General features: G+C 43.4%; 1 protein-coding gene across 2 annotated transcripts in view; it reads left to right on the top strand.

Annotated features, from left to right (window-relative positions):
* The window catches only part of SLC7A7 (solute carrier family 7 member 7), a 68357-nt gene that overhangs the window by 31367 nt on the left and 9841 nt on the right, over nucleotides 1–27149 (top strand). For both annotated transcript variants that reach the window (XM_073632257.1, XM_073632247.1), the window contains 4 exons: nucleotides 8367–8492; nucleotides 10804–10948; nucleotides 20049–20172; nucleotides 23586–23689. In XM_073632257.1, the coding sequence (XP_073488358.1) occupies nucleotides 8367–8492; nucleotides 10804–10948; nucleotides 20049–20172; nucleotides 23586–23689 (499 nt within the window). The remainder of the gene's footprint in view (nucleotides 1–8366; nucleotides 8493–10803; nucleotides 10949–20048; nucleotides 20173–23585; nucleotides 23690–27149) is intronic.

Below are 27149 nucleotides of genomic sequence, written 5' to 3'. Positions count from 1 at the left end.
CACGACCCCGAGTGTAACACTTCACCAGCTTGAAGTTACCTGGGAAGAGAATAGATCCACTTCAGGATTGACTCCCAAGGACAGAATCCACTTCAATGCCTGCCTGCGAAGAGACCACTCGTTAATGTCTTAACCGAATGCGCCATAAGAAATTCGCTCGGACGCTCTGGACCCTGGGGAAGTAGGCCGATGAAATGTTGTCTAGGCCCAAAACCTGAAGGGCTCGACCTCCCAGAATAGTGTGGAGCTTTGAGTGCCTCTATGACTCCTCACATAGGAGATTGCCATTGTGTTTTCCATCTTCATCTTTTTTTTTCTTTTTTTTTAAATCTCTTTTGTCGAGTATAAGACATACAAACAGATAAACACCAGTACATCTACCACAGCACTGGGGTGTCGTCCATTCTTAATAATACTGATTCTCCGTTCTGGAGATGGGAGAAGTACTGAAGGGCACACTAGGCTTGCCGAAATTCCATAATGTACTGGCCCGGGTTGAGAGAACACGTACCCTTGAGCAAGATCCGATCTGCAGAGGGCTCCCCAACCGGTACCGCTGGCATCGGACATGACCTTGACACATAAGGTGGGGCAACAGAGTGGCAATTGGGCAGGTTTTGCGCTGAAGCCACCAGAAGAGGCTGCTCCTCATCGTTGATGAATAGGTTGACTATTGCCTCCTGATTTCTATTACTGCAGAAAACCTGACTGGAAAGGGAATAATCTCCGCAAGGACCACTTTACCATAGAGGTCGCGGAAACCGACGAGCCGATAGATTCTTGCACTATAAGGCCCTCAGCCCTGAAGGGATTAGAGACCACAAAATTCTCTCCTGGATGACAGTGATCTTCCCCACTGGGAGAGAGATGGAGCCTGTAGCAAACTGGGCCCCAAAGAACATCTGGCGCTGGATAGGTGTCTTTTTCCTAGATTTAGGAGCCAACCGAAGCTGGTCAAGGTGGAGATTAACTGTTTCCTGTGAACCAGCAGCTGGACTTTGTCTTAGGACAGCAACAGGAGGACCTAGGAACAGTGATAAAGACGTACCCCTCTCCTTCTGATGAGGGCCATTATGGCCAGAGGAATTTTGCGAAGACTCGGGTGAGGTTATCAGCCCGAAAGGGAGGTAGAAGAACTGTCGATGGTCTTGACAACTTGGAGCCGGAGGTATTGAGAAACTCCTTCGCCACCTGAACATGGAGGAAAGCATCTTTAAGTCAAATGAGATTAGCCAATCGCCTGTCCGTACAGATGGTCGACAGAGCCTATATTTGGATCTTCTGAATTTATATACTTGTTACTTAGATGTTACTTAGATCTAGCATTAGATGCCATAAATCGTTTAGCACTGTATAACGAAGAGGGGAAGGTATACCCCCTGGAGTTTTTCGTCCCTTGGGACGTGTACCACTGCTCCCTGAGACCATAGTGAGTCCACGTAGGACAGTAACGTCTGCTTCTTCTCTTCCGACCGAGCTTAGCAGAGTGGAATAAATCTGGGTGGAGGAGTAACAGTGAAGGACCATAGGTTGCTTGAACAACCATTTTGACGACCCGTCATGATTGAGGCCACCCAGGCGTGCCGGAAGAGGAGCAGACAAGCCCCCCTGCCCGAACTGTCTGGGCGGGCGTAACCTAAAAGAATTAGCCGGTTCACCACTACCGGACGCCTGGTTGTTAGTGGGTTTTTCGGAAGGGCACTTGCCCTCTGCTCCAATTCTTACAGAAGCTCCGGCAGGCCTTTACAGCAAGCTTCTCTCAAGCGTTTGGCACCTTCTGTACTGGGGACTCTTCAGACCGAGACGGTGCCTCTCGTGGGAAAGGCGTAACCATAAGGCCCGTTGAACCGCAACTGAGGACCCTTTAGTCCAAGCCAACAGGGGGATCGGATTGACGCCAGCTCCAGCTCCCTAACCGCTGCACTTATGTGTTCTGAAACTCCATTTGAGAACAAAACCACGTTCTCTGTCCTGGTTTCCGTAGCCCTAGACATAGCTGCTAGAGCCAGGGCAGGTTTACAAGTCATGTTGGCATACTCATACGTCCTTCTTGAGGTCTTGATACATTTCTCTCAAGCCTGTCCAAAAGGACACAGCATCTTTTAAGGTAGAGTAACCTGTTTTTCCATCAATGAGGGGAGTGTTTTCCAGATACTTCGCTCTTTTACCTTGAAGGGATACAATCTGGAGGTTTTGAATGACATAGAAGTTCTCTTGTCCATCTTGCCCCACTACCCATTCTTTAACTCCGTAAAGAAAACAGAGAGAGAGAGAGTGTTCTTTCTCCAGGCGCTTAAAGAATTGGTTTGCTTAGCTGGGGGTGGAAGGATCTACCTACTTAAGGGCTTCCATAATCGCTTTGACTCGTGGAGGAACCCGAGAGACGTCAAGGCTTCCAACATATTCGTCCCCCCCTAAATCGCCAACCGAGGAATCTGGAGAAGCAGCGTAAGGCTGGGAAGGACCCAGATCCTTTGGGCCACGTCAGCCAAGGAGCCAGGTAGAATATACAACTGGCTCAATGTGTGAGATGTATCCCATTTCCTTAGGGACTGCTGCATCACACATTTCACAAGAGACTCCACATCATTGTTATCTGTCTCTTATTCCCAAAACTGCCCAGACATAACACCGGTCACATAAAGACTTACCCTCGGGAAATCGTGTCCCATATCTCCAGCATACTCTGTTCTCCGAGCAGCTGTCATGGCGGTGGGTGCGGTGACTGGAGGAGGAATGGGAACGTCTCCTCTAGATGGAGGAGGAATGGTAACATCTCCTCTAGTTGAAGGAGAAATGGGAACATCTCCTCTAGTTGGAGGAGGAATGGGAACATCTCCTCTAGTTGGAGGAGGAATGGGAACATCTCCTCTAGTTGGAGGAGGAATGGGAACATCTCCTCTAGTTGGAGGAGGAATGGGAACATCTCCCCTGCTGTTATAATGTTGTGGCCTGGCAAGGTCTCTGTCGTTCTGGATCACAACCTGAGAAGGCTGAAAAATAAAATGTGGGGAGGGGGAAGGCGAGACATGAAATTAAGACGCCAATACTTTGCAACCGTAAGCTCAACCCCTCCCCTCACCTGCACGTACCATGTGCGTGAGGGCTGGCCACACGAAGGCGGAGACTTGTCCATAACCTTTGGACAAAACGTCAAGAGACGAACGGTCTGCAAAAGACCTGAAAATGCCAAAATGTACCAGAGCCAGCCAAAAGAGCAAAAAGATTATATAATCTTGCTTACCCCCTTTTTTTTTTTTTTTAATAGTAAAGAAATATACTTATACATTACTTCCATCTCTTTTTTCTTTTTTTTTTTTTTTGAAATACACTTATTTTATTTATTTTTATATTTAATTATTTTTATTTATTATTTATTTTTTTTTTAAGAAAAACATTTCCCCTTGAGGGAGAAGGACTAGGCACTCTGAGGCATTCATCAGGGCAGACCAAGGCTGGAGGGGCTGGAGCTGCTACTGCTCACTGCCTGGGGAGATCCCATTTGACAGGAGCTAGCAGCCATTTTCGAATCCCCCGCCTGTGACATCACCGCCCCCCCACCTCGTGCCTGCGCTGTGGGGAGGTAGCCGAACGGCGCCCGCACGGCCGCCGGGGTGCCCGTCAATCTGCGCATGCGCGAGCCCAGCCTCGCGCTGAGGCTCCGGCGCCTGCGCAATGACGGTGGCGGCCATGACTCGTAAGCGCTGCGGCGAGCTGGAACGCAGAAGCGTTCCAATCGCCATGAGGGGTAGCTGGGGATACGGAAAGGCACTGGTAAAAGTGAAAACAGGGGCTACAAACAAAAAACACATAGAAACGACTGCCATGAATATAGGAAGAAAAATAGAGTCGCAGACCTTGCCAGCCGTTGATGCGTCCATGTTCAGGCATACAGAGGCAACCTCCCCTCCACAAGTGGGGTATCTAGTGCCTTAAAAGCTTCTCGCCCGCCCGTGGCTGGGTCCTGAGCTGCACCGCGAAGTGGTATGCCAAATCCCGGAAATATCCAACCGGACGTGAACAGGAACAATCGTGTGTGTAGGTCCATTGGAGGAGGACAAAAAAGGAACACAGTCTATTCAGGTGAGCTCAATCTTATAGGGTATGGGGTCCTATAGCATTGGAGAGGAGGCGGGGTTAACCCACACGTAGGCTGCCATGGAGTCTGTCAGGAAAGTGTATTTTTTCAAAAAAAAGTGCGCTTGTAAGACTGCTGCGCAAATACGGTGTGATAGAAAGTATTGCAACGACCGCCATTTTATTTTCTAGGGTGTATAAAATGTATAATGTTTGGGGATTCTAAGTAATTTTCTAGCAAAAAAAACAGTTTTTAACTTGCAAACAACACATCTAAAAAAGAAGTGGTTAAGAAATGCGAACCAGAAGGGGTTTTTTTCCTGCCTCTAAACGTTGATCTCAAAATAGGCCTCTAATCATCCCAATGTGCATGGACACAGGACAACATTGAGCTGCTTCTACAGGAAAAACAAAAAACTCCTGTAGAAGCAACGTTTTTTAAGCCAGTGTGCATGGAGCCTAAGAGAAGAGAAGCTGTAAGACTTTGGGGGTTATTTACGAAAGGCAAATCCACTTTGCACTACAAGTGCACTGCAAGTGCACTTGGAAGTGCAGTCGCTGTAAATCCAAGGGGGACATGCAAGGAAAATATAAAACAGCATTTTAGCTTGCACAGGATTGGATGATAAAATCAGCAGAGCTTCCCCTCATTTCAGATCTACCCCTTAGATTTACGGCGACTGCACTTCCAAGTGCACTTGCAGTGCACTTGTAGTGCAAAGTGGAGTTGCCTTTCGTAAATAACCCCTTTTGTGTTATTATATTAGATCAACCTCATACTGTTATCTGCAAAAATAATAACCACTGCAATGTTTAACCTTGTAGAGATATTTTCCTGCAGACAATGTATTTATTGTTCAGTGGGTGGTGGCTTATAGGTTGAATATATTTTTATTAATATTGCTATGATCATGAAACATATGGAGGTACAAAATAAACGGATGGGGATATCAGGTGATAATTAATTAATTAATTTTATAAAAGGTATCGCTCATGCCACAGTTTACAATGAACAAAATCATTTGAACATCTTATAAATTGCTACATCATAAAAAGCAAAACATTGTCTGTGAGTCCTGGGGGAAAGGAGAGAAAAAAAAACGATTAAAGGAAGGAGAGAGAGAGAATAACAATTAAAAGAGAAAGAATGAATAGGTTAGTGGGTTGGTTGACACGGTGTGATCTGTAGAAGTTGTATGACTACCATAGGTCTCCTCTGGGTGGGTAGGCCCATGGAGAGAATAAAATGATGAAAAGGGGCAGGGGGAGGATTATTAAAAGAGCAGACGGTGGGTAAAGAGGCAGGTAAAGCCAGTTATTTGTACCCTGCGTTCAGGCCAACCATCTACTCTAGACTACATGGAGAATCTAGGTGGTGGCTTATAAGCATAGTACTTTATCTATGGATATGGAATAATTGTTGTGCAGTCCAGACAACTACAGCTAGATTGGAGAACCATTGGTATACCTGAGCGTAGTAAACATCTCATTTACGGTTCATTCTTTGGGAGTTCAGTGAACAACTGGGTTGGATTCTTACCAATTATGTTATTAATTAATCCCAGATACCACAGGTGTCTTTCTACCTCCCTCTACAAGTCCATTCCAATCCAAGAGTGTGCATATTAATAGAACGAGCATTATAAATTGATAATATACGATTGAATCCTCATCCAATGTATGTGGATAGCTATTACATATACCTACTTACATAGTTAGGCTAAAGACACATACCCCTCGCTTTAAGCATCAGGAAAAAATATATATGTACATGTACCATATCTATCTATCTATCTATCTATCTATCTATCTATCTATCTATCTATCTATCTATCTATCTATCTATCTATCTATCTATCTATCCAGATTTTATATTTGTGATCTGTAATATGTTTAACATTGGTAAATTGTGTTATAACAGCCATTCTTAACTAAGTTTCCTTGAGATGTTGATAGGGGTTCCTGTAGCTGATTGATCTCCCATTTGATGGTGCCTGCATAGTTCCTACACCAAAACTCTTGGCATAGCCAGATCATCAATTTTTTTTTTTAGCTGGCTTCAAGGGTGGCATTCTGATCACCACTGTAAGAGCAATTTTTCCCACTGATGACTAGTGTAATATGCATTTTTTCCCCACTGACCTATACCAATGAACTGGTTTTAGCAGGGGTTCCCAGATACCTGAAACATATGTTATGGGTTCCTCTGGAGTAATAAGGTTGAGAAAGGCTGGGTTAGATTATTATTTGTATTATACAGAATTTATGTAGTACTGTACCAACAGTTATAGCTTTATTTGCCATATATTATTAATGAAGTATTCAAAGCCAAAAATGTTTTTTTTTTTTTTTTTTTTTTGGTTGAGTAGTTAAAGCAGACCTTGCAGTAAACTGCAAGGCTTGCTTATAATGTCTGTCCCTCTTTCCCCTGTAAAAGTCCCTAGTTCAATGTATGTAAAAAGGTACCTTGTAGAGAAAAAGTTAGATTTTTACCTACTTTTACTTAGGAGTAAGCTAAGTGTAAATCTATTGTTTTCATTTACAGGTACATTTTTCTAATTAATTTGACAGAGGGAGGGGGCACCGGACATTATAAGTGGACCTTGCATATTAAGGGTTAGAGCCCCTGGCAGATTTTTTGGTCTACATCCTTGCTGGATAGATTTAAGCTGTTTAGTTGTCATAGTTACCATCACTAACTGGACAGAAAATGATGGGAAACCCAAAATGTAACCTCCAATGGGGTACCTGTTCCAGTGACACCTGTCTATAAGAGAATTTTGCCCTCACATTAAAAAACATGGAGCTGTCGCTGTTTGCTGACCTGTCAGAAGAGATCCCCAGACATCTTCGAACACTTATATTTTTCATCTTTCTAGTAGCTAAAATAACCATAGCACGAGCGTGGAAATCACCCGCGATTTATGTCACATTGGTGAAACATAAAATATCCTGGATTATGATCAATGGAAAAAAGTATTTGCAGAGATAAACAAGCTAGGTTTGAGAGAGTGTGGAACTCCTGGATTGAATATCTCCAAGCTCCCTAGACACTGGGCCACCTTGCGAGGGGAGGCCCGTGCTAAGGGGACTACTCTGATCTTCTTCTCCTACTTTTCTCTTTTCTTTCCCCCTTTTTTTTTTATTTCTTGCTTCCCTGTTTTTGGTTCTGACTCTACTATTTTCTCAGGATCGAGATCCCTTGGATTGAGGTATCGGGATCCATTCTAGAAGCTAATGTTATACATCATCATGTTCTGGAAATATGCGTGGCCGACAACTTGCTGTAATGTCACTTGATAATTATCCCTATTTGTTTTATGCCCTTATGCCCCGTACACACAATCGGACTTTCCGACAACAAAACCGTCGATTTTTGTCCGAAGGTTGTTGGCTCAAACTTGTCTTGCATACACACAGTCACACAAATGTAGGCCAACAATTCCGAACGCGAGAACGCGGTGACGTACATCACGTACGACGAGCCGATAAAAAGGAAGTTCAATAGTCATGTGATATCTCCATTAGGATTGCTAGTTTTACAAGACCGAGCGCTTCCAGCTCGTACTTGATTCTGAGCATGCGTGAACTTTTGTGCACGGACTTGTGTACACACGATCAGACTTTCTGACAACAAAGTTTTGTTGGCGGAAAATTTGAGAACCTGTTATCAAACATTTGTGGGCGGAAAATCCGACAGCAAATGTCCGATGGAGCATACACACGGTCGGACTTTCCAACAACAAGCTCACGTCGAATATTTCCCATCGGGAAATCCGACCGTGTATACGCGGCATAAGAGAAATGGTCATGCTAACAAGTAGACCCGGATTGCTAGGCCTGAAACTCTTGTAGTAACTGCTCTGTACAGCCGGTCCTCTGATCACTTTGGTAAATGCATCCTTGCTTTGATGATTACCTGATAATATTCAAGTATAAGTTTTTGTATTGTGCTTAAAATTGTAATAAAAATGATTGAAAAGAAAAAACATGGGGCTGTAATAATTCCCTACTGTATCGAAAACTGAAATAAAATTGTCTTTAGATAGATGTCTTTTTTTTATTTTTATTTTTTTATTATATGATATTAACATATAATATGGTAGAATGACAATAATATTATGAGATTTTTAGATGATATAATAGTGCAGTAATGATAATGTAATACCAATTATGTTAAAAATCTGGATTGCTTTTTATACCTGATTCTTTATTGTGTAAGACTTGTAAAAGTTGATTATCTGCTCTGTTGCATTCTTCTATAGTAATTTTTTTATTGTACCTTCTAGTACTTCTCACCTTTGTGAACTGTGCCTATGTAAAATGGGGCACCCGTGTACAAGACGTTTTCACTTATGCCAAAGTCTTGGCTCTGATTGCAGTCATCATCGCAGGAATTGTAAAGCTCGCTCAAGGTGAGGTACTGGAGGAAACAGAGGAAGAGTTATTGCAGAAAGCAAACTATGTTATGTGTGGGAGGAATACCAGGCTTGGAAAATTCACATTTTATAAAATGTTATTCAAGAATCAAGATCAGCCAAAATGTACTTTATTTTGGTAATATAAAGCATAGTTTTTCTAATCAAGAACCCTATTAATGCTTCAGTGTGGACCACAGGGGGTTCTTTTTACAACCCCACTATTTTACATAAAGTAAGCCTTTCCTAAATGTAACATGGGTCTGGTTTCAGGCTGAAGGAAAGTGGCTTTAATTTATTTTTGCAAACTTTAAAAATAGGTCTACCAAGGTCTGCATTAATGTAAGTGTGTACTGTGGTGATTCAGATTAAAGTAGCAGGTTCACTTAGCCTACTGCCTCTACTACTATTAGTTTCCACAATTTCCTTTAAATTTCCTGTAAAGTGCATAGTACATATGGGTAAAGGGGAACCTTGACTCTTTCACCTTGTTCATGATAAGCAGGGTGCTAAGTGGCCAATTGTAATTTTCTAGTCAGTGTCGGCTGGTGTTTTTCTTTTTCTTTTTGGTGGGGCGGCAGACAAGATCCCTGGTCATATACCGGTCAGGTCACACGCACCGCCCTTCCAGCTGGTTGGCCGGTCATCTAGTAAGGACACTTACCCATCTAGGTTTGAGGTTGTCTCCTCCTCCTAGGTGTCCAATAGGATCGCCTGTCCTTTCAGCCAATCAGGTGACGGGTCTCAAGACCCACTTCCTGATTGGCCGGGAGGACAACCATCAGTGTTGCGATAGCGTATATTTATTCGCCATTGTCAAACAACTGGGTGGGCTTGGAGCGCAGTGTTCATCCCCCCGAGCCCACCCTTTTTTTTGAAGCCTATTAGAGCCTCTGGCTCTAATCACGTGCTTCAAAAAAATAATCACCCCCCCTCCCATTGGAATCCATGGTCCTGCATGTAGGAGGATCAGGTGCATCAGGAGGCGCATGGATGGGGGGGGGGGGCGGTGCCCGGGCGCCCCTAATGGATGGACTGCCGCTGGTTCTAGTGCTGACACGTCAGGCTGAAGGAAAGTACTTTGCCGAAGTGCTGCACATAATATTCTGTGATTGTAATACTTCAGCAAGCTGTCAGAAAATGAAGACATTCAATAGGAGATGATCAGAGACTGCAAAGTTGCTACAAGGGTTGTTCAGGACACGCTTTATGAGCCACTCTAAAAATATTTTTGTTTTACTGGCTTAAAGTAGAACTATAGGCAAAACGTTTTTGTTTTCCTTGCTGGGTAGAGCAAGGGAGGATTATAACCCCTGTCAGACTTTTGTTTTCACCATCTGTGTCATATTGCCGAGATTTCGCTTTACTTCTTGTTCCATAGTCAAACAGGAAGTGAGAGGAAATCCCTGCAAATTAAGGGAATTTCTAGGAGACCCCCCAGGTCACCAGAACTAGTGTCCCCATTAGAAGATTTTCCCGCTATTAATTTTTTGGGGACAACCCAAAATTTTGGATTTTCTTTTACTTTTAATGATAATAATAAACAGGACCAATAGAGAGTGTGGATCTCCTTAACTGGGACACAGACAGCAATACAAACTGACAGGTGTTCTAATACCTCTCCATCTCATCCAAAAATAAAAAATAAAAGTTTTGCCTTTAGTTATACTTTAAATATGCATCAAAACAGACCACTGTCTGCCTGGACCCAGAGGGCTGCACAGGAAGTGTCAAAGGGCCACAAGCAGCCCTCAGTCTATAGGCTGAGCACTAGGGTTGTAGAGGCTTAGCTATAGTGTCGAACTTTTACATTGCCTTGAATAATCAAAGTAGAAATTTGCTTTAAAAACAGAATTCTTGGTATTAAAGGGATTCCATGCATTGACATATATACAGTATTTGGCTGCCCAGCTGCATCAAATGTCTGCTATGTAACCAATAATATACTAGCTGCAAAATGTTAAGGGCCTGTTCACAACTATGCTTGCAAATTTGTCTCTGTGCAAGAGTTTCCTGTAATAAAGACCGGTCACTGGTGCTCTCTCTCCTTGTTTAGGGTGACTGGTCTTGTATCCACCCCCTCCTGTAGTTTTTTTGTAGACAGCGTGACAGCTTGTAGTGTCAGCACCTGATAGTTCCCTCTTACAGCTATGCTCTCTGTATGTGCAGCACCGTGCTGGTTTTTACAAGGTAATATCTGGTGTTCACACACAGAAGATTTTCATTCAGTGTATGTATGTAAATTTATTGTACTCAGTCCTCTGTTTTGTTGTTTCATACGTAACTTTTACTGTCTTTGGATTGTCAGGTCATTCTCAGAACTTTGATGATGCCTTTGCTGGTTCTTCCCATGATGTTGGGCATATTGCTCTTGCTCTGTATTCGGCCCTCTTCTCTTACTCGGGGTGGGACACACTAAACTTTGTCACGGAAGAAATAAAGAACCCAGAGAGGTGAGAATATTATCTGGACAGTGGAGGAGCCCAGCATGAAGGGATATGAATATGGAACTAGCCTACAACCTACAGGAAGGAAAAACAGGATGTAATGACAACATGCTTACTGTAGATGAACAGCAGTTAGTTCAGTAGTTGGTGTCACTTTCTTACTGAATATTCATATCTAATGTTATTTTTAGATGCAAGTTATACAATTTTGCATTTTAAAGCCTTGCATCTCATAGTACGATTGTCCAATCTTCACTAGATCTACCAATAGCTGGTCTAGTGAAGATCTGCCAACAGTTGTGTAATGCAAGTGTGCAAAGGGCCAGTATGATTGGTTATAACATAAATGGATTGTTTAGGAGCCATTTTAATGGTTTCTATATTCTGATTAAATATCACAGCAGGTTGGCAGTTCATATATAGGCAAAAACAGAACAAATTTTAGGAAACAAAAAGATGCCCTACACAAAAACATGAAGACATGAGCTGTGACAAAAGATGAGCTGCTCTCATTGTGATTAACTGTTAACTGGAAATTGCCAACCTAGGACATAGGTGCAAAGCTGTGTAGGGTGACACTGCTCCAAGGCAGCCTGTGGAGATGCCTGGCTGCTATGTAACCTCAGGTGCCTGCCTGGTTTGCGGCCAAAGGAGCATGTAAAAGGAAAGAGAGGCTGGTGGCACTTCCACGAATAAAAGCATTTTCTTTATTTCAAATCCATAAGAACAACGATATGAGACACATGGTACATACTGGTCAGCAGACACGTTTCACACTCCTGTACCTAATCATTGCAATGAATAAGCACAGGCGTATGTACCAGCACACGGTACGTAACAGAATGTACCGTGTGTGTCATATCGTTGTTCTTATAGATTTGAAATAAAGAAAGTGCTTTTATTCCTGGAAGTGCCGCCAGTCTCTCATTCCTTTAAGGTGCCTTACCATTATCTGCTACAATTAATGGTGTCATACCTGAAGTAGTTAAAAACTCTAAAGGCATAGTACATTTTTACATAGTTACATTGGGCCAGCTTGGCCCAATGTAACTATGCATATACAATACCTGGATGATGTCCCTGGAAGTTGTGATTCACTAAGGTAGACACTGCTACTCCAGTGATCTTCGTTCACTTTCGGGTCCCTTGGCGAGCGGTTGGCCCAATGCATTGTGAACACAGGAGATTGGCTGCACAGCACGAGTGCCATTCAGAGAATGCTTTGCATTTTCTGAAGGTATACAAAGCATTCCCTGATTGGACAAGGAAAAATTTCTAAAACCAAAGTTTTTATTACAAAATTAAAATGACATATATACTGTCCATATTGTATGTTTCCAAGATTCAATAAAACAAAACATAATAAAACTGACAACGTATACAATTACATATGAGTGTGCACCAGACTCTTTATTGTAATTGTATACATTGTCAGTTCTATTATGTTTTGTTTGTTTATGAAAAAAATATGTATATATTTGTAACATCTGCTTTTTTGAGCTAGGTCATACTCTTCTGATCCTGAGTGAAGGTTCTGAGGAAGCATTTACATGAAACGCGTTGACCTCTCTGGATTGTTGAATCTTGGAAACATACAATATGATGTAAAATGTCATGTTCAAGATTTGTGACTAAATATTGGGGACAAATCCCTAGATATGGACACTATACAGTATATGTTATTTAAATTATGTGATAAAATCTTTAATTTTAGAAAATCTTGTAATTCCTGGTACCAGTCCGTTCAATTTTTTATTTTTATTTTTCATACATCATGGGACACAGAGTTAGGCTAATATTTATTACCTACTGGGTTATACGCCATCTCTAGGTGAATGGATACTGGTAGACAAAGTCTTAGGCAGGAAGTGATCCCCTATATAACCCCCTTCCATACAGGAAGTACATCAGTTTTTAACCAGTGTCTGCAAGGTGGATGGGCATGTTTGTTTGAGCTCTCTGAGCTCCAGGTCTCTAGCCCCACAAACGGTTCTTAAATTAATCAAGGGATTGACCGATCCGATCCATTTGACACAGGCTCTATATGCGTAAATAAATGGTACCCAAGCCTTGCAAAGAAGACTCAAGATCCTGCAAGGTTTTGCCTGTAATGCGACCTCCATGTGCTGGACCCTGCGAAGTGGAATCTTGGACACCACAGCGCTAAGGCATTCCTGCAGGGAGCTGTACAGGTCCAAGGGAGTGGACCCTAAACATGAAAAGGGTACCCAGTCCTTGAAGGTCCTCAAGGGACAGGAACCCGCCGTGATGGGTGAAGATTGGGCTCTTAGTTTCTAAGCTGCCCTGCGCCTGGATGGGTAAGTGAAACTCCCTAATTTACTTATTGTGAGGTGTCCCAGTGATTGTAACAATCAGTCAAGCTAGCTAGAGGCTGGGCACCTGTGTGTGGTGACCATACAGGGAGTTTTGGGCTAGCTGTGGGTGTTTGCAAAGTGTACCTTTTTTTTTTTGCTTGTGTCTGGCTGTTTTTTACCTGTATGATGGTGCACGATGGTGCGCCATTTCGCCTCTTGGTTCGCCATGGTGCACGTGCATTCGCAAGAGCGCTGCTGTGCTCAGCAGTTTGTTTGACGGCCATGGCGCACGCGGCAGAGCCGCACATGCGCCGTAGCCTTTATCTGGGCGCACAAAGATTTGTTTCATACGCGAATACAGCCGCGCCTGTTCGCCGTGCATGCACAGAATGGAGCACAGCCAGCTTATTTAAGCTGTGTATGCCAAGCATGCGGTGCTTCCAGAAGGAAGCTGTGGGACACAGAGCAGGCTCTGAACCAGGCATTTGCAGCGGTTCATTTCTCCTTACCCGGCTCACGTGAATCACCAGGTGTTGCTTGGCAGGCTAAAGGTGCTCAGCAGGATTGTTGCATAGGGGCTTGGTGAGCCCTATTAAAGGGTCTCCCTTCTGAGGTGTGTTAATACTACACTCAGGTGCTCTCTTTTTGTGGCTTGTAAATGTCTTCAAAAAAGAGAAGTGAGACTAACACTACAGGAAAGGGCACACCTATGTCGTCAGTGGTTCCTGATAAACCTAGTCGTATCCCTAGTGTTGTATCCCCTGAAGGACCAGAGGCTTCGGGGCAATCTGAGCCGCTGCGCCTATCTGGTATTGTGCCTACAGTCAACGCTGCTGCTTCACCCTTTTATCACTAAGGAAGAACTGTCCTTGGCCCTAGCTGAGTTAGAGCTCAGGATTGCTGGCATGATTGCCTCCATCCCGCAGGGTGGCAGGAAGCGTGACAGATCCCCCTTCCCAGAGCCTCCTAGTTTGGAGTAGGAATAGGTTGAGGATGGGGAAGAGCTAAAAGCTCAGGATTCTGTGGAGGGCCTGGTGCATGAGTCTGCTTCTGAGCAATCTGGACAAGAAGGTATCCAGTTGATGTCTGCCTCTCAGTCGCACAGGCTTTTGATCCAGACTCTTACCGAGATGGTTCGTTCTGCCTTTAAGTTGCCTCTTACAGAGGTTACTGAGCCCCCCTGGCCCTCTTTGGGGTCCCTGAGGCCTCTTCAGGCCGCACAGGCTTTCCCCTTACACCCTCTGTTGGAACAGGCGGTGTATGCTGATTGGGAACATCCTGACAGGATTTTTGTTCCTCCTAAGAGGTTTTCCCTTTTATATCCCATGGATGAAAAGTTTGTTAAGAAGTGGAGCATGCCAGCCGTAGATGCAGTAGTCTCTTCCTTAAACAAGAACTTAACTTTGTCCGGTAGATAACGCACAGGGTTTGAAAGACCCTGTTAACAAGGAATGGGAGTCATTATTAAAGGCTTCCTTTTCTTTGGCCAGTTCAGCTATTGAGCCAGCTGTTGCAGCAATTGGTATTTGCTAGAGCTGCATGATTCTGGTCAAAATGAGAATCACGATTTTTTTGCTTAGAATAAAAAAAATCACGATTCTCTCACGATTCTCGCGGTGTAAAATCTTTCACATTATACAAAAAAAAAATGGGTTATCTTTACTGGTTTAGTTTTTTTTAAATCATTAAAGTGTAATTTTTTCCTAAAAAAAATTGCATTTGAACGACTGCTGCGCAAATACAGTGTGTCATAAAGAATTGCAACAACCACCATTTTATTCTCTAGGGTCTCTACTAAAAAAATATATATATATAATGTTTGGGGGTTCTAAGTAATTTTCTAGCAAAAAAAAATTATTTTAACTTGAAACCAACAAATGTCAGAAAAGGGTTTAGTGTTTAAGTGGTTAAACTTCCCTCATTTTCACACCGAAGTGTATTCCTTTGATCTAAAGGACAACTTGTTACAATGTTTATACTTAAGTTTCACTGCTAAAGAATGTTGTGTTTCTTGACAGACTGCCCAGATTTTTTTTCCTTTCTTTTGATGGCTGTTGGCTTTAGCAGAGCAGAGAGAATTCTCTACATAGAAAGAATCAGGAAATACTTTTTTCAAGATCGCGATAACGATTCCTAACGATTAATCGTGCAGCTCTAGTATCTGCCAGTTCATAAAGGATCAGGTCAGACGGCCTGACAGGCCTTACCAGGAGGATGATCTGGCTGCAAAAAAGACAGATATTCCTCGAGCGCTGTGTTTTGCTGTTGACGCCTTAAAGGATTCAATACAGCAGGTTTCTCGTTTGGCTCTCTTGTCTGTACACATGCACAGACTTTTGTGGCTTAAGAACTGGTCAGCCGAGCTTCCTTGTAAAAAGTTATTGGCAGGTTTCCCCTTTCATGGGAAATGTTTATTTGGTGATCATTTGGACAAATATATCCAAAAGATTTCCGGAGGGAAGAGTTCTCTCCTTCCTGTGAAGAAAAGCACCAGGCATCTCTCGTTTAAAACCTCGGGGACTGCTTCCTCAGGTGTCTCAGCGGCAAGGCAGTTCCGCCACCAACAAGGCGCTAGAGCCAGGGGCAAGCCGCAAGGCCTGGGCCAGAAAAAGCCCTGGGTCCAAAACTCTTCTAAACCCAGCACAAAGTCCTCCTTTCGAGGGGACACCCCCCACTCTATTGGGTGGGAGGAAGGCTGCTGCACTTTGCGGACATTTGGAGAACAATGGTTCAGGACGAGTGGGTCACCTCAACTATATCCCACGGTTACAAGCTGGAGTTGCGGGGGGTTCCCCCTCAGAGGTTTCTAAGATCCAGTGTTCCCTTGGATCCTCCAAAAAAAACTTATTGTTTCAGGCACTACAACATTTAGGGCATCAAGGATTGATTGTACAGGTTCCTGTATTCAAAAGGGGCGCAGGGTTTTACTCAAACCTGTTTACGGTTCAAAAACCAGGCACTATAACATTTAGTGCATCAAGGGGTGATTGTACAGGTTTCTGTATTCGAAAGGGGTGCAGGGTTTTACTCAAACCTGTTTACAGTTCAAAAACCAAACGGGGACATAAGGCCCATTTTGGATCTAAGATCCCTGAACCAGTATCTACTAATCCAGTCCTTTCGCATGCAGTCTGTCCGCTCAGTAGTAGCCTCACTCCAGACGGGAGACTTTCTAGCCTCCATTGATATAAAGGACGCATATTTACACATACCTATCTTTCAGCCTCATCAGAGGTTCCTGCGATTTGCAGTAGAGGAACCTCATTTTCAGTTTGTGGCTCTACCCTTGGGGCTTGCCACAGCTCCCCGGGTGTTCACAAAGGTCCTAGCACCAGTACTGGGTCTTTTAAGGGCCCAAGGGATCTTGGTGCTCAAGTATCTGGATGACCTCCTGCTCAGAGATCACTCAATAATGGGTCTAGAACAGAGCATAACCTTCACAATGCGGTATTTGGAAAGCTTAGGCTGGATCATAAATACCAAAAAGTCAGCCTTGAGACCAGCTCAAAGTTTTAAGTATTTAGGTCTGATCCTAGATACGATCCAAGCAAGGGTATTTTTGCCACCCGTAAGGATCTGTGCCCTGAAGGATCAGATGCGTCAGTTAAGGGGCACCAGACAACCCTCCATTCGGCTTTGTATGAGCTTTCTAGGAAGGATGGTGTCCTCCTTCGAGGCAGTGCCCTATGCCCAGTTCCATTCCAGGCCTATACAACAAAACATCTTGTTGGCTTGGAACAGGAGAGGACAAGCCCTGGATTATCCAATGTTCTTATCTCCTTGGGCACGCTTAAGCCTAAACTGGTGGTTGCAGGATCAGAACCTGCGAAAGGGAAGATCCTTCCTCCTGGTAACTTGGAGAGTACTGACTATAGATGCCAGTCTCAGGCTGGGAAGTGACCCTAGAGGGGCTATCAGAGTTTAGTCCGACAATGCCACTGCAGTGGCCTATATAAACCACCAAGGCGGTACCAGGAGTCGTTCAGCTCTGAAGGAGGTAAACCACATACTAACCTGGGCAGAGGGACATGTGCCAATTCTATCGGCAGTCGATATCCCAGGAGTAGAGAACTGGAAGGGAGATTATCTCAACCGCCAGCAGATCTGCCTGGGGAATAGTCCCTACACCCAGGGGTGTACCAGGAAATGTGCCAGCATTGAGGATGGCCAGAGGTCGATTGGCAACAAACTACAGCAACAACAGCAACAACAAACTACAGCAGTTTGTGTCCTGAACAAGGGATCTGGCAATCAGAGCAGATGCTCTGGTAGTTCCATGGAGACATTACTCCCTGGTTTATGCTTTCCCCCGATCCCTCTCTTTCCACATTTGTTGTGCAGGATTTGGAGAGAGGGGGTTCCAGTCATTCTGGTGGCACCAGCCTGGCCCAGAAGGCTCTGGTTCTTGGAAATTGTGAGACTGGCAATAGACGGGCCATGGACGCTTTCACATCGCCCCAGTCTTCTGTCTCAGGGTTCTATATTCCACCCCAATTTACAGTCTCTACATTTGACTGCATGGTTATTGAAGCCAGGGTGTTGAAGGACCGTGGCATCTCGGGACCAGTGGTGTCTACCCTACTGAATGCTAGAAAAGTTGTCACTAGGAAGATCTATCATAAGGTCTGGAAGACTTATATTGCTTGGTGTGAAGCCAGTAAATGGCATCCTCGAAAATATGTGATTGGGAGAATTCTCTCTTTTCGAACAGTCAGCTGTGGCTGAGTACAATCAGAGGTCAGATTTCGGCCCTGTCAGTATTATTCCAAAGGATTTCAGACTCCCATTCGCTGGTCCGAACCTTTATGCAGGGGGCAACTCGTTTGCTTCCCCCCATTAGGTCACCTATGTGTCCTTGGGACTTGAACTTGGTGCTGTCTGTGTTACAGAAACAACCATTTGAGCCTAACAAGGAAATTCCATTAGACTTGCTGTCACGCAAGCTAGCCTTCCTGATGGCCATCACCTTGGCTAGAAGGATGTCGGAGTTGGCAGCCCTTTCGTGCAGGAAACCACACTAGATCCTTCACGACGACAAGGTCGTGTTACGACCTGTTCCATCCTTTTTGCCAAAATGATGTCAGCCTTTCATTTAAATCAGGACATTATTTTGCCTTTTTTCTCTCAGCCTCGTTCAGCGGAAGAGAGAGGACTGCATTCTTTGGACCTTGTCCAGGCAGTCAAGGTTTATTTGTCTAGATCTGCAGAGATCAGAGGATCAGACTCCTTTTTTGTTTTACCAAATGGACCCAAGAAGGTGCAGGCAGCTTCCAAGGCTTCCATTGCCAATTGGGTCCGTCAATTGGTCATTCAGGCCTACGGTCTTAAACGTAAATCTCCTCCCTTTAGGGTGAGAGCTCATTATACCAAGGGTGTAGGAACCTCCTGAGCTTTTCGCCACCAGGTATCTGTGGCTCAGATTTGTAAGGCTGCTACCTGGTCTTAAGTGCATACATTCACAAAATTTTATCAAGTGGATGTTCGAGCAGCTGACGATTCGGCTTTCGGTCGCAGTGTACTGCGGGCTGCCGTATAAGGTCTGATGGCTATTGTTTGGCAGGGTGTCTCCCTCCCCTCAAGGCTATTGCTCTGGGACATCCCAGTAGGTAATGAATATTAGCCTAACTCTGTGTCCCATGATGTATGAAAAAGAAAATAGGATTTTTTCATCATACTTACCTGTAAAATCCTTTTCTTTGAGTACATCATGGGACACAGAGATCCTTCCCCTTTTTTTTTTTTAGGATTCAGCGATTGCTACAAAACTGATGTACTTCTTGTATGGGAGGGGTTATATAGGGGATCACTTCCTGTCTAAGACTTTGTCTACCAGTGTCCATTCACCTAGAGATGGCGTATAACCCAGTAGGTAATGAATATTAGCCTAACTCTGTGTCCCATGATATACTCAAAGAAAAGTATTTTACAGGTAAGTATGACGAAAAAATCCTATTTTTTCTATATGTCGAATACTTAAAGGGGTTGTAAAGGCAAATTTTATGCATTAAGCTAAAAAGCCTTCTGTGTGCAGCAGCCCCATCAGCTCACCTAACACGAACCTGAGGTCCATCTCTGTCCAGTGATGTCCACAAGTGTCTCAGCTGTCTGAGATTCTCATTCCTGATTGGCTGAGACACAGCAGTGGCACCATTGGCTCCCGCTGCTGTCAATCAAAGTCAGCTAGCCAATCAGGGAAGAGAGGGGGCGAGGCTGGGTCAGGGCTCTGTGTCTGAATGGACACGGAGCTGTGACTCAGCTTGGGTGCCCCCATAGCTATCTGCTTGCTGTGGAGGCACTGAACAGGAAGGAGGGGCCAGGAGCACAGAAGAGGGACCCGAGAAGAATAGGATCTGGGCTGCTATGTGCAAATTCACTGCAATAGAGCAGGTAAGTATAACATGTTTATTATTATCATAGGAAAACAAATTAGACTTTACAATCACTTTAATAGTAGGATGTGGCACGCAGCAGGGCAGCTATTTTGTTTGCATTACCTGATTGGACGAGGTGGAGAGGTGGGGCGGTGACATCACACCACCATTCACCTAGTCCAAACAGTAGGGTCTACTATAGTGATTTCCAGCTTCCAGAGGCATTGGCCAGGTATGGCATATACACATTTACATTGGTCCAAGATGGATAATGTATAATATAGCAATGCCTGGAATTATAATTTAAATTACACTAGCCTCAGGTACCAGGACAGGAAATTAGTTTGTGTTAGGCAAGTAGGTAAAAGTAAAGTAAATAGTCTTTACTACCTTTTTATTCTTCTTTTATGTACTCTGCAGAAATTTACCCTTGGCTATTGGGATCTCTATGCCAATTGTGACTGTGATTTACCTGCTGACCAATGTGGCCTATTACACTGTGCTGGACATGCGCTCCATTCTGGGAAGTGATGCTGTGGCAGTGGTAATTTCAATTTACATGGTTATTTCTGACAATGTTAGCCTTTGAATTACGTTTACATGGTTTTGTTTGAATTTATAAATTAGTTTCAGATTGTCTTCATGTAGAACAGATATTGTTGGCTGAGCAGTAACCTTTATTTTTATTTTTTACCTAATAAACAAGTGCACAATGGTATAGGAGGTTTCTAGAATTTCAACATTCAACTTAAAAAGGATACCCATAGCTCCCACCCAAAAAATCGAATTATATTGCATCTTACTTGTCCTTAGATGTAGTGGCTGCATTAGTTTTCTTTTCAGGCTAAGAACATTTTTATAATGTACAAAAGATACCCATTGATCTTGCCAGAAATGCAGTGTCTTTGTCACTTCATGTGATGAAAAAACATCAAAAAACATCTCATCTTTCTTTTGTCAGCCACTACATCTAAGAACCGTTAAGCAGCAATATATTACATTTTTGTTTTTGGGTTTAGATATAATTTCAAGTCCACATACAGAGAGGGAACACATATATAGTATGTTTACTCTGCCAAATAATGTTTTATTCTGTACAACGTTATCATATAGCTGGTTGTAATTAAGTCTCATTTAATTGGACTTATTCTATAATGTTGAAGATATTCCGTTGCTCAACCAAACTACTTTTTCAGTTTGTCTTTGGCTTGGTTAAAAGAGAAGTATGGGTTTCTTTTTTTTTTTTAGATTTATACATACCTAGGTGGATGCAGCATCGGTCTGATGCTGCATCTGTCCCCCGGCGCCTCTACACTGAGAACCGAGCGATCGCATACCGCCGATCACTTGGTTTTCACAGCCCTGTGAGCAGAGATCTGTAGACTTTCAGTCACAGCTCTCTGCTCATCTCCCTTCATGCTCATTGGAGAGCTGATCTGTGGAGGGGGTGAAGCGGCCATCTCAGGCTCCAAGCGGTTTGCTGAGAGGCTGAGACGGGTGTCAGTCCAGGCACCTGGCGGACCCAGACTTCCATTGTTGGGATGACGCTGTACCTGGACTGATATCCATGACGACAGCAGAGAGCAGACTTCAGTCTGCTCTTTGCTGAAAACGGGTCGCAGGAGTGCAAAACGAATTGCACTCCTGTGACCCATAGGAGAAGCCCAGCCAAACAAGCTCAGACTGGACTTCTCCTTTAATGAAATGTCCTCAACATTGCAGAATAAGTCCACTACTAGCTATACCATGACCTGGATAAATGAGAACCTTCCCAGACAAATTTAGCGTATACACACTTCTGCCACAATGCACAGCCAGGAATATTACACTACTATTTTCTGGTTGAAGCTGAAGTTTATTATTTTTTTTGGGGATGCAGCACCAAACACAAAAGCTATGTGTAATGGTTTCTATCCCATTACCCGCAGGAATCTGCTTCTGGTGAAAAACGTACCCGCAGGGCATCCTTCATTGTAGTCAGATACTGCAGCTATCTTTCAGTGTTTTGAAGAATAACAGCAGCGACTGCTACTGAGAAAAGTTGCAGCCCTACCCTTCTGCCTACTCCACCACTTATTTTGCTGGTATTACTACAACCCTACAAGGCATTGCACTCTGTGAATGGGCATAAGAGATCCTGTCACTCAACTGCTCCTTAATTCACAGAACGAGATGCTTTGTGGGCATATAGTAATAGGAGTTTTGTAAATGGTGGAGAAGTCAGAAGGGGATGGGTTAGTGGCACAACCTTTCTCAGTAGCAGCTGCTGCTGTTATTGTTCAGAGCGCCAGAAAATAGAGGCTCAGAGCTGTATCTGACGACTATGGAGAAGACACTGCAGGGAAGATTTTTACCAATAGCAGCTGCCTGCAGGTAAAGGGATACACACCATTACACATACCTAATGTGTTTAGTGCTGCTACCCCCCCTCCCCCCCCAAAAATACTAAACTTCAGCATTGGGCCCCTTTTACACTGGCATTCTGGCCTGACTGTCAGTTCTTTAGGCGGACCTGTTCAGACAGTCCATGGAGCTCTAGGGACAGGCAGGTGTAAATGGACTTGTGTCCACTTACACCCGCCTACTATCGAGTCCAATCAGGTTTAGTAAAAAAATGGACTGCGTCCTTTTCCATTTTGGTGGACCGGATCAGAGGTAGCCTGATGTAAACAGACATCAGAGTCTGCTTACACCCGGCCATCCGTAGAGCTCAGTGGGGTCTACCCATGTCCACTCTGCATAAACTGAGTGGGTACAGATGTGATATCCATCCCGTTTGGCTCTGAGCAGTGGGGGATCTGCTCATAGATCCCCTGCTGATCTGAGTGAACTCCGCTCCATGTGAAAGCGGCCTTACTAAATGGGTAATAATGCTGACTGTCTGAATAGGCTTGGGCAAAGGGTGACACAGGTAGCTGTATTCATGAACAGTGGCAGGCTGGTGCTCCAACGGTCACGCGGGGGGGGGGGGGTGGGCATATGGACCTGGCCACAAATCCCTCCGTCGCTCCAGCCCGTCACTGCGCACCATAAACCCCCCATCGTTGGCTCTCTTATGCTGTGCTGTTATCTCCGGATGGACCAGCAGGAGATAATAGGGGGCTCTGTGCAGGCTCCGGTCTTGCAGGGTGATAAAGGCGAACAGAAGATTGCCAAGCAGGCTGACGCAGGCGATCATGGGTGCTAGCTTGATGAGGTCGACAGGGAGAAGGGATGTGTTGCTTTTTTCCAGCTCCTGGCCAGCCATGGAAACAACAGCTGCTGCTGAAGCTGGATTCCACTCCTAGTCACGGCTGGTGGGTAGGTCGGTCAGTCCTGGGCATCACAGCGGCCGGGCGTCTCCTCCCTCCTCCTCCTAGGCCAATAGGATCGCTTCTCCTTTTTACCAATTGGGAAACCGGTCTCAGGACCCACTTCCTGATTGGCCAGGAGAAGAATCAGTGTGACAATAGCGAATATTAATTCGCTATTGTCACACAACTGGGTAGCCGGTGTGCCCACCCTTTTTTGAAGCCTATTAGAGCCTCTGGCTCTAATCAAAAAACTTCCATTGGAACCCATGCATCCAGCGCCCCGCATGTAGATTAGGGGGCCAGACGCATGGATGGGGAAGGGTCGCCACTGCTCATGAACCAGGAAACAGTGTGTTACCTGCCTGGCTAAGCAGTGTGGTAAATATATGTAGCTCACAAGAATAGCTACATAGTATTAAAAATATATATTTCAGCTGTGTGTAACAATTTTCCTGAAGTTTTGCTTAAAAAGTGTAAATTTTTTGTGCCCAAGAGGAAAAAAGAGATACAAATTTTAAAAAGCAAAATTCATGAATTTTGTTATTGATAGAAAACAGCAACATATAAAAGGAGAAATGTGAGTTTGCTACAGTTTTGTCAGTAAAAGAGGTTCTCTGTCTTCACATCATTCAGTCAATGTGGTCCTGGATCCCTCTTTTCCCAGACATTCGCTGATCAGATATTTGGAATCTTTAACTGGACGATCCCACTTGCCGTGGCTCTGTCATGCTTCGGGGGTCTGAACGCTTCTATTCTTGCTGCTTCCAGGTAACAGAATTGGTTACTAACCTGTCTCTGTAATTACTGTACTACACAAAACAAGTTTTTTTTTAAATCTTCTGTTGTCACCTCTTTAGCATGCTCATTACTTTATACCTGAAAACACACCTTACAGGTCCAACCAAACATTAGTTACAGGAGTAGACATTTCACATAAATTACAACGTAGTTGCCTGTACCAAAATAGTTTTGTGGAACCATCAATCTAGCCTAAGGCCTTGATCACACTATAAGCGGTGACCTGCGTTTTTCTGTACTGGATAAGCACAGATCATCGCTAGGGCTCAAAGAAAGCAATTTTTATGTATCCCATTCACACTGCAATACTGGTGTGATATGTGGTGTAATAAGCTGCAGTAATATGCAGCATGTCTACATTTTTTTTTGCAGAGCACTGGATGGCACAGCATGTCACCACACTGCAGCAAAATACCCTGCACTGCTGTGCGATGACATTAGTGAAGTGTCACTATGTGACACTTCAAATAAAGTTAGGATAAAAACATAGCCCCCAACTGTCCCTGATTTCGAGGGACTGTCCCTAAATTCGAGCAATGTCCCACTGTCCCTCATTCGTCCCTCATTTTGGTCTGATCTATATAGATGTATATAAAATGCACTTTTTATCTTTCAAAAAGTGTTTCACCTGATTTCTAAATTGTTGCATTTGTAAATTCCAAAAGCCAATATAAAAGAATAGTAGTGGTAAAAAAGCACTCGTGGGTTTAACCAATCTTGTTTTTTTGTACAATTCTCCTTTAAGGGGGCGTGGCAAGGGGTGTGTCCTATGCCTGCATACTTTTGCTGATAGGTGTCCCTCATTTTCATCTCAAAAAGTTGGGAGGTATGATAAAAAGAAAATGTGTTGTGTGATGTGCTGACATCTCATTGCACTGCTCCCCCTTGCCTGATCCATGTGAGCTAGTGTGAACCTAAATAACAAGAGAATAACACTGACCAAAGACTTTACACTGCTCCATGTGCATCCAGCGCTCATACTAACGCATATGTAGGTGTAAATGTGTCCATAGAGTTTCCCTTTGTCTTTCATACTAAACTGCAGTGCATAAACATGAGCCAGACACACAGGAAAGAATAGCATTTCTACTTGACATGCATTTTCATGCAGCAGAGTGCAAGTGTTTTAGTGAATCAAAGCAAACACATGTAAATAGGCCATGAGAAAAGATTAGAATGTAGGTGAAAATGATACAGATGTAACCAGTGAATCTTCACAAATAATAAATAATTGGTCTGAGGGCTTGTTCACACCAGATGCAGTCCAGTGCATCTTTATTCTGCATCAAAAACACACGGACAGTGTTTAACCCTTTCATGCCTAAGCTTATGTCTGACATTTGTTGCTTACAAGTTAAAATTAGCATTTTTTAGAAAATGACTTAGAATTCCCAAACATCATATATATATCTATCTATCTACATATATATATAGATATATCTATATCTATCTACATAGATATAGATATATCTATATCTATCTACATATATATAGATATATCTATATCTATCTACATATAGATATAGATATATCTATATCTATCTACATAGATATAGATATATCTATATCTATCTACATAGATAGATATAGATATATCTATATCTATCTACATAGATATAGATATATCTATATCTATCTAGATAGATATAGATATATCTATATCTATCTACATAGATATAGATATATCTATATCTATCTATCTATCTATCTATCTATCTATCTATCTATCTATCTATCTATCTATCTATCTATCTATCTATATATATCTCTATCGATATCTATATCTATATCTATATAGATATAGATATACAGTGGCTTGCGAAAGTATTCGGCCCCCTTGAACTTTTCAACCTTTTGCCACATTTTAGGCTTCAAACATAAAGATATAAAATTTTAATTTTTTGTGAAGAATCACCAACAAGTGGGACACAATTGTGAAGTGGAACGAAATCTATTGGATATTTTAAACTTTTTTAGCAATTAAAAAACTGAAAAGTGGTGCGTGCAAAATTATTCCGCCCCTTTACTTTCAGTGCAGCAAACTCACTCCAGAAGTTCAGCGAGGATCTCTGAATGATCCAATGTTGTCCTAAATGACTGATGGTGATAAATAGAATCCACCTGTGTGTAATCAAGTCTCTGTATAAATGCACCTGCTCTGTGATAGTCTCAGGGTTCTGTTGAAAGCGCAGAGAGCATCATGAAGACCAAGGAACACACCAGGCAGGTCCGTAATACTGTTGTGGAGAAGTTTAAAGCTGGATTTGGATACAAAAAGATTTCCCAAGCTTTAAACATCCCAAGGAGCACTGTGCAAGCGATCATTTTGAAATGGAAGGAGTATCAGACCACTGCAAATCTACCAAGACCTGGCTGTCCCTCTAAACTTTCAGCTCAGACAAGGAGAAGACTGATCAGAGATGCAGCCAAGAGGCCCATGATCACTCTGGATGAACTGCAGAGAACTACAGCTGAGGTGGGAGAGTCTGTCCATAGGACAACAATCAGTCGTACACTGCACAAATCTGCCCTTTATGGAAGAGTGGCAAGTAGAAAGCCATTTCTCAAAGATATCCATAAAAAGTCTCGTCTAAAGTTTGCCACAAGCCACCTGGGAGACACACCAAACATGTGGAAGAAGGTGCTCTGGTCCGATGAAACCAAAATCGAACTTTTTGGCCACAATGCAAAACGATATGTTTAGCGTAAAAGCAACACAGCTCATCAAACTCAACACACCATCCCCTCTGTCAAACATGGTGGTGGCAGCATCATGGTTTGGGCCTGCTTTTCTTCAGCAGGGACAGGGAAGATGGTTAAAATTGAGGGGAAGATGGATGCAGCCAACTACAGGACCATTCTGGATGAAAACCTGTTGGAGTCTGCAAAAGACCTGAAACTGGGACGGAGATTTATCTTCCAACAAGACAATGATCCCAAACATACAGCAAAATCTACAAAGGAATGGTTCACAAATAAACGTATCCAGGTGTTAGAATGGCCAAGTCAAAGTCCAGACCTGAATCCAATCGAGAATCTGTGGAAAAAGCTGAAAACTGCTGTTCACAAACGCTCTCCATCCAACCTCACTGAGCTCGAGCTGTTTTGCAAGGAAGAATGGGCAAGAATTTCAGTCTCTCGATGTGCAAAACTGATAGAGACATACCCCAAGCGACTTGCAGCTGTAATCGCAGCAAAAGGTGGCTCTACAAAGTATTAACGCAAGGGGGCCGAATAATTTTGCACACCCCACTTTTCATTTTTTTATTAGTTAAAAAAGTTTCAAAAATCCAAAAGATTTCGTTCCACTTCACAATTGTGTCCCACTTGTTGGTGATTCTTCACAAAAAATAAAAATTTTATATCTTTATGTTTAAAGCCTGAAATGTGGCAAAAGGTTGAAAAGTTCAAGGGGGCCGAATACTTTCGC

This window comes from Aquarana catesbeiana, linkage group LG01 (assembly GCF_042186555.1).
Source record: "Aquarana catesbeiana isolate 2022-GZ linkage group LG01, ASM4218655v1, whole genome shotgun sequence".
NCBI lineage: Eukaryota > Metazoa > Chordata > Amphibia > Anura > Ranidae > Aquarana > Aquarana catesbeiana.
This window is presented reverse-complemented; position numbering and strand designations above follow the sequence as displayed.